The 7,716-nt window shown below is 48.9% G+C and overlaps 1 protein-coding gene across 1 annotated transcript in view; it reads left to right on the top strand.

The window, feature by feature from the left end:
* The first annotated feature begins 1,683 nt into the window (after positions 1–1,683).
* CDYL2 (chromodomain Y like 2) overlaps positions 1,684–7,716 on the top strand; it is a 149,707-nt gene continuing 143,674 nt past the window's right edge. The window contains exon 1 of the mRNA XM_072967787.1: positions 1,684–2,115. Within this exon, the coding sequence (XP_072823888.1) occupies positions 2,092–2,115 (24 nt within the window). The 5' untranslated portion in view covers positions 1,684–2,091. The remainder of the gene's footprint in view (positions 2,116–7,716) is intronic.

Raw genomic sequence — 7,716 nt, 5'->3', positions numbered from 1 at the left:
ATTATTATTGTTATTATTTAAAACCATGACCATTGGGAAAATATCAGTATGAAAGAGGAAGAGAACTGCTATAACAATTTCTACAGTTTCTAAACCAAATACAGTTCTGTATTTCTACACCCTCACTTTCTTTTCCCTCTCACCATTTTAATGTGGGATTTTAACTAGAAATTGGTATAAAATCTGTTGTTGGTATTGTCTGACAAACATTCATTGTGTACCCACTCTCTGCCAGGAATAGTGATGGATGCTTCTGATACAAAGATAAACAAGCCGCTGCAAGAAAAGGAAGAGTTTTCCAGATGGATTCAACGTGAAAGGACATTTTAGGCAGAGGGAACAGCATATGCGAACTCATGTGTTCTAGAATGAGCCAGACATGAAAACTATGTGGTCCAGATTCTGTGAAATTTATTTAAATTGGAAATTTTGGTGGCTTTTAAAAGTTTGACACCCTCTAGATTAAACCCTTCCCTTTTTTATAATTTCCGTTTGCCATCTTCCTCCCTACAATGCAGTGCAGGGTCCAAATTCAGACACAAATAAGCTTTATGGAGTTCTGCTGGGATAGGACACTTCACGTACACAGAGATCCTCTATTCAATTCTCACATTACCTTAGGTGTGTATCACCATCTCCAATTTAAAGATGAGGAAAGCAAGCCTCAGGTGGGTAAAGGACTTGTCCAGAGTCTCACAATTAGGAAAAGACTGAGGGAGGATGCACCACACTGGAGAAAATGACCAGCTGGGTATTTTGGGGGCTGGGATGAGGGAGACCCTTCTTCTCATTTCGGAATAGCCTGCCTTCCCAGGTCCTGAGTTAATTCTATCTTTAAGCAGAAGGGTGACCACTTATACGGAATGAAGGAGGAAGAGATGACTTAAGAACGAGTTCGGATTTCAGACAGCTTCCCCAGTCCCTCCAGCTCTGGAGCCCGGCACATAGTAGATGCTCCATTTTGCTGAGAGGGTGAATCCTCCTCACGTGCGCCTGGTTGATATCTCCTCATGGATTCAAAGTTCCTTGTGGGCAGGGTCCCAGTCTTGCCTATCCAGGGACACAGTGTAGTTGGGTAGAGTTTGGAAAATATTTGTTGAATAATGGATGAGTGAGTGAAAGAGGGGTGGCGGTTGTTTGTGGAGGGAAGGCCACGCCCGGCTCTAAAGACTTTCCAGGCTTTACCGGCGTGCTGTCCTGCCGCCTCGGGATAGCCCATTTCGTCCCTCCTCCCTGTGGCCTCCACATCTCACTAACCAGACTGGAGGGAGGGGCTATGCAGCCGGGCAGAGGCCGCGCAGCCCCGAGGGGCTAGGTCTCCCAGGGCGGCGCCCACTCCCTCCCTCGGGTGTGGGAGAAGAGGTGAGGCCCCCGGGCCGGTTGGGCCCGCCTGGGGCCCCTTCCCCGCGCCGAGCTCCGCAGCCCTCTACCTGCCTCCCGGCCGCCCCTTCGCAGCCGGGGCCGGGTGCGCCCGTTGGGCACCTGGCTCGCCACCCCCGGGGGCCCCGCCGGCCGCCTCAGGGACTGGCCCGGGCGGCGGGGCGGGCCCAAGCGCTCCCCGGCTCCGGGACCGGTCCCCCGGGGCGCGGCCGGGCAGCCGCCCCCGCCCCCCCCCGCCCGGGGGGCCGGGCCGGGCTCCCGGGGGGCGGGGACTCGCCCAGTGGCAGCAGCGTCCGGGCCGGCGGCGGGCGCGGGGCGGCTTCCTGCAGGCGGCGCCGGGGCGAGCCGTTGCCCGCCGCAGCCACCGCCGCCGGGTCGCCAGGTCGCGGGGGCCGCGGCGCTCGGGCCGCGTCGGTGCCTCCCGGGCGTGCTGCGCGGCCGTCGCTGCTGCCCGCGCTCGTGCCGCCGCCGCCGCCGCCACCGCCGCCGCCGCTGCCGGTTACGCCAGCCCCGCCGCCGCCCGCTCTGATTCTGCGCATAGGCAGCCCCCAAGCCTGTCATTCTGCAAAAACACAGTTTACTCAACACACCACACACACTCACACACACACGCGCGCACACACACGCGCACACTGGCCCCCTCGCGCACACGCACGGAGGGCGCGAGCGAGCAGACGCGCACACCCGGCGAGCCAAGTTCCGCAGCCTGGCATGGCTTCTGGGGACCTTTACGAGGTACGGGGACGCGGGGGCGCGGGTCGGCCCCAGCCCGCGGGCGGCGGGTGGCGGGGACCGGGCCGGGGCTGGGGCCGGGCGCGAGCCGGAGTTGCCGAGCCCGCGGCGGCGGCGGCGGCCGGAGGGTGGCGGGGGCCGGGCGCGCCTCCCGCCCGCCGCCCGCCCGCCCTCCCGCGGCGCCCGCGCCCGCTCCCTCTTTCTCTTTCTCTCGCACACACACTCTCTTACTCCATCTACTTTGCGGCCTTGGAGGGGAAGGAGGAAGCCGGGCGGAGCCGGGGCGGGGGAGGTAGCGGTCCCGGGGAGGTGTTTCTCGCCCGACGAGCCGCCTCGAGTGCAGAAAGTACAGGTAAAAGTCAGCGCCGGACGTGCCGGGAATTTGGGGGGCCACGCGGCGGCCGGCGGGGGTGCGGGGCCGGGGGTGCGCGGCCCAGGCTGGGCCGGGGGCGCGGGAGGGGAGGGGGGGAGGGCCAACGGAGCGGAGCCCAACCGGGGCGAGGCGGGGTTCTGAGGGGGCGGCCGCGAAGCGGGTGGCCGGGTGGGGGTTCGGGAGACAACCGCCAAACCGCTTCCCGGGGACACCCGGCCACCTCCCCCCTCCCCCCACCTGCTGCCCCCGCTACCGGCTTAGGGCCGGGGCGTGGGGGCGGTCTTGGCGGGTGTCGTGCTCACTGGGGGCGAGAGGGGGCGCTGTAGAGGGCCTTCGGTGGAAAGGAGAGAACATGGAAGTCGGGGGTGGGTGGTAACACGTTGCTAGAGGACATGGGATGAGAGCCCTGCTTCCAGTGCTCTTCGTCACCCTCAGTGGATACCTGTCTCCAGGACCACACAGGTGGCCAGCATTGAATTCTTTGAAAGCGTCTCAAAAGTGGTCAAGGAAGACATTCATTAGTGCAACATCTTTGAAACAATGGAGAATAGTCATGGCCTCTGGGAGCTAGGTTTTACTAGCTCTGGACACAACTGTTCCTTGCTTTTGGATTCCTGACAAGTGGACAAAACAAGAAGCAACCCTCTTTCCCTGGAGAGAATGCCCCAAAGAGGTCTTGCCCCAGGAGAAGGTTCAGGATAAGGAAGCTAAGAGACCAGCCATCTTCAGCCAGAAGGACTCCTGATCCTCCAAGAAACCAAAGTCAGAGGTCAGCCTGGACCTGGACTCCCTTGTGTGTAAATCGATTAGCACTAGCCTGGTTCTCAAGGCTTTTGACTAAATTGAGATGAGCACCCCAAGGGGTGGAATTAGCCATCTGAGTAAGAGACTTCAGGGGTGATTCACCCACAATGAGCTTTTTCTTCTGGGGCTTCTGGACAGCTGAAGCTTTTTCAGATGGTGTATTTGCTGGCCAGTGTGAAAGAAGAGTGGAAAACAGGCAAGGTAGCTTCCTGTGCAAGCAGGGTCTTTGGATGATTCTGGACTTGACCAGGCCCAGTTGTGGACCACTAGCCAGTGGGCTCAGGTGCCATGTCATGAGGACACTTCAGTCCTGTGGAGAAGTCCATGTGGTCAGGAGTTGAGACCTCCTACTCTAACTTAGCAAGCATGTGTGTGAGCCACCTTGGAAGCAGAACCTCCAGCCCCAGTCAGGCATTCACATGACCACAGCCCTGGCCAACATCTTGACTAAAACCCCATGATATATTCTGGGGCAGAACCATCCAGCTAAGATGTTCCTGGGTTCCTTGAAAGAATGATGTAGGTTGACCTCTTCTCTATCTTACTAACTTCCTCATCTCTCTACTGATAGAGAAGATGAAGTTGGATAGAGAGCTGGTGAAGAACTTTGGCGGATTGTGGCCAATGGGTCACCCAAGCACTTTTGCCTGTTTCAAGGTGGCAGAGCAATTTCTGAAACCAAAAGTTGAAGCACGGTAAAATGGGGTTTGATTGAGCTTCCCGAAGTATAACCAACACTCTTAGTATATTGGCCAAAAGTAGATTCTGTTCACGGGCACAGCTCATCTTGTTGGGAGTGTGGATTTTTCTACACATTGATACAGAGTCATGTTAGAGCTGCTGACCTTGCCTGGGTGGAAAGTCGCATCAAGAAGGCATATTAGGAGCTATCGGTATTTCTCCGTTTAAAGTTTGAAACTTATGAACCTTCTGGGGATAAGTTCTTGCTTAATGTTCATCTGAAATGCCCTCCTTAACATTGGTAATTATGGTTGCCAGATGAGTCTGTTAGAGGGAAGTTTTCACACTGGCCTTGGAAGTATCTACATACCTCAGGAGTTCTTATTGAAGTTCAGTAAACAAGACAATAATAATAATTACTTCTGTGATAGTAGGTAGTTGTGCTAGATGTAAAATACTTTTCCTGTGGCTGATTATTTGCATAGTCATTACTAAAAGGGCTAATTTGCATTACAAGAATATAACCAATGTCAACAATTTTGTAGCCTATGTCTACATTACATAACTTATACTGAGAAATTTAATTTGTTGTCCAAATTTAGCTTTGAAAGCAATTAAGAAGTGCTACCTATACATTAACATGTGTATCTGTAACTAAAATTGTTGCATGTGTAAAAAATAGGATGTTTATTTAAGGACAGACCTTGGAATATCCAGTATGCTGATTGACCTTGAAAGAAAAAAAAGAGAAGAAACCTGATACCATTCTCAATTATGGTATTACATTAATTAAATATGATACTCAAGTGTATCTAAAATGACATCTTGTAACTTCTAACCAAGAAACCACATTTTGAGTGGGCTAAGTAAGAACTATTATGTTTGTAATGGATATATCTCATGTGTGTGTCTGTTGACACTACCCTTGACCCTTTATGGTGAAGATGTGATTTGGATTATGGAGATTCTTCAACTTCTCTTTGGTGCTTCAGACGATTACATTGTAAAGAGTAAACTATACCTGAAGAGCATCTTTTAAGGAATAGGTACTGATTTTACAGAATGGTGCAAATGGCGCAAATGAAAACTTCGTTTATGTAATGGCATTCTTCAGTCATAATGAAGAAATAAGCAGTCAAGCTCAGTTTCCAAAATACTGATCTTGAAAGATTGTTCTGACTTGTTTCTTCTATAGCAGAGTTCTTATCATCTTCTGGTGTATTATATAGCCATCACCTGTAGGAAGGTGATCTTACATAGGGGTTGATCTTTTTAAAATCAGATATCTAGATACAAAATGAAATTTCTTGTCCACATGCTCTGGTCATAAAATGGCAGTCTGTGAGCCAGGTCTAGTCTGTCATGTATTTTGTCTTGCCTTGATGGTAGATAAAAATGGACTAGCATACCTTTATATGGGGCATGTGATCTCTCACTTATTATTGTCCCAGTGCTCCCTGTTATCAGATACCCCTTCTGCTTCACTTCTACTTTACTTATCTGGCTCCAGGAGGCATTAGAGTTTGGAACCCCAGGGCACTAGTCAATCATTTGCAAGATATTTGGGTATCAGGAAGACATAATCAGTGAAATAAGGAGCCCAGTTGTCTTTTGTCCATCTCTGCATCCTTGCACATTCAAGTACTTGTTGACTGAATCAGTGAACGGAAGACTGACTTAAATATAAATGGAGTACCTTGACTGACCTTTGTTATCCTTGTGTTGAGTGCTAGACTCTGTTCTTTTTTTTTTCCTCAGGCTTGTGGTCTCTCAGTGTTGGTAACACCACGTGTAGGGGTGGCTCTCGGTTCTCTCTGGAAGGAAGTGTGCTGAGTCCGCTTCTAGAGAGTCAGACTTATTCATGAGAAGTATTGAACACATATAAGCTTCAACTGTGTGGCTTTCTGTGTGGCTGTGGGGTGGTGTTTTATACCATCCCCATTGTGATTGGCTGACATTATGGAGGAGGTCTCCACTTTGTTGGCAAAAATGTTCAAAGAGAATGTGGTATGTCTATAGAGAAAGTCGGTAGCGGCCAACTTGAAATTTATTGAGATGGACTTACTCGTGGCAGTTCCTGATGTTTGTCAATATTCAGTTTATTTATACTTCCCAAAGTTCTATCTTAAAAGGGTGAAATGTGCCATTTGTTTTTTTTTAGGGGGATTGGTATGCAAGAGTGCTTCCATATCTTATCTAAAATATACGTGTGTAATTATGTGTATGTGTATATACATATTAAAAATACTGCTTCCATTTCACTCCAAATAAAATAAGTACAATAATAATAGGATAATTTCAGTTTTGTTGAAAGAAATTTACTTTAGTTAAAAATCGACCCTGCTACAGTGATAAACACAGGCATTACTGCTCTGGCGCTGTATACGCACATCACGTTCTGGAAATTACGCACTGAAAATAACAGGGCTTATAGGAAAAACAGGATTGAGGCAGACGGCTGAAAACCTTTGGAACTCTGTAACCAGAAACAAAAACAAACCAAATATAATAAAAAATACAGCTCGGTTAAATCTCCACCTCGTTGGTGTTTGCCCTCAACGGGTCAGTCCATCTTTTATAGCCTTCAAATTGGGCCCGTCTATAGATCGCAGACTTCACTAGCTTCTAAAAGGGACCATTTTCATTGAAATTAAATCTGGCCCAGGGCATAGCCCTCTGCATTCATCTGTGTAGGGAGAAGTCTTTTGTTGCTTCTTCATCTGTAATTTGCAGCTTTGCCAGTCAGGTTAACATAGTGGAAAGGTAGTAGTTCTTGAAGCCACAATTGGCTGCTACTCATATTAAAAGTAGGCCCTTGAGTATGTTTCCAGCTTTGTTCTAAGGTCTTTGAACATCATTAAGTCTTTCTCTTTTCTTGTGAGAGCTTTTTCCTATGATTGCTTCAAAACAGTAACAAACTAAAAAAAAATTACGTAAGAATCAACATAGCTTGTTATACTGATGTGTTCCCCTGTTTACCAGTCATGCATGGGGTGAAACACAGGTAGTAGCAGAACAGACGGTCTGTGATAGAGCTTCTTGAGTCTCTGTACCAGTGTTTGAAGAGGCAAATATTGTCGGAGAGAATATATTGGATGAGTTTAACTGATTCCTTGGCACATAGTAGGCACCTGATGAATATCTAGTGGGTGTATGATTCTCCCAGCTTTTGAAAGTTATTTTAAGTTATCCCCTGTGAGTTTATGTTCAAGTAGTGTAGACGTTCATGTGATGTCATTCTTCATTGCATAAGGTCATTTCTTCAGGGGCTTGAACTGTCCTTGAAAGGAACTTGTACAGCTTCTTGCATCCTGACCAATTGCTAAGGAATGGTGATTATTGAAGGTCTTAAGTATTGGATGCACACATTTATATTCCAAAGATGTGGGTTCTTCTGCATCTCTTGGATGATGGAGAGAGGTATAGATGTTCATTTGTTCATTTCACATTGATAGGACACCAAATATAAGCCAGGCACTAGGGAAATGACGAGATTGTGCTCCCTGTCTAGTGTGAGATATAGTCAAAAAAATAGGCAGTTTACAGTGCAGTGGGAAAAGTGTTAGTACAGGGTAAGATGGGCTTCTCGAGGAGTGTGGGGAGATCCAGCCTTGGGGAAATGAGAGAGGCTTTCCAGAGGAGATGATGACTGTTGAGGAGTTTAAATTAGGGAATGAGCATGATCAGGTTTGCAGGACTTTTTGAGAATATTTATCTTTTCTGTTTTTAGAAGCAGTTTATTGTTG

This window comes from Vicugna pacos, chromosome 9 (genome assembly GCF_048564905.1).
Source record: "Vicugna pacos chromosome 9, VicPac4, whole genome shotgun sequence".
Taxonomy (NCBI): Eukaryota; Metazoa; Chordata; class Mammalia; order Artiodactyla; family Camelidae; genus Vicugna; species Vicugna pacos.
This window is presented reverse-complemented; position numbering and strand designations above follow the sequence as displayed.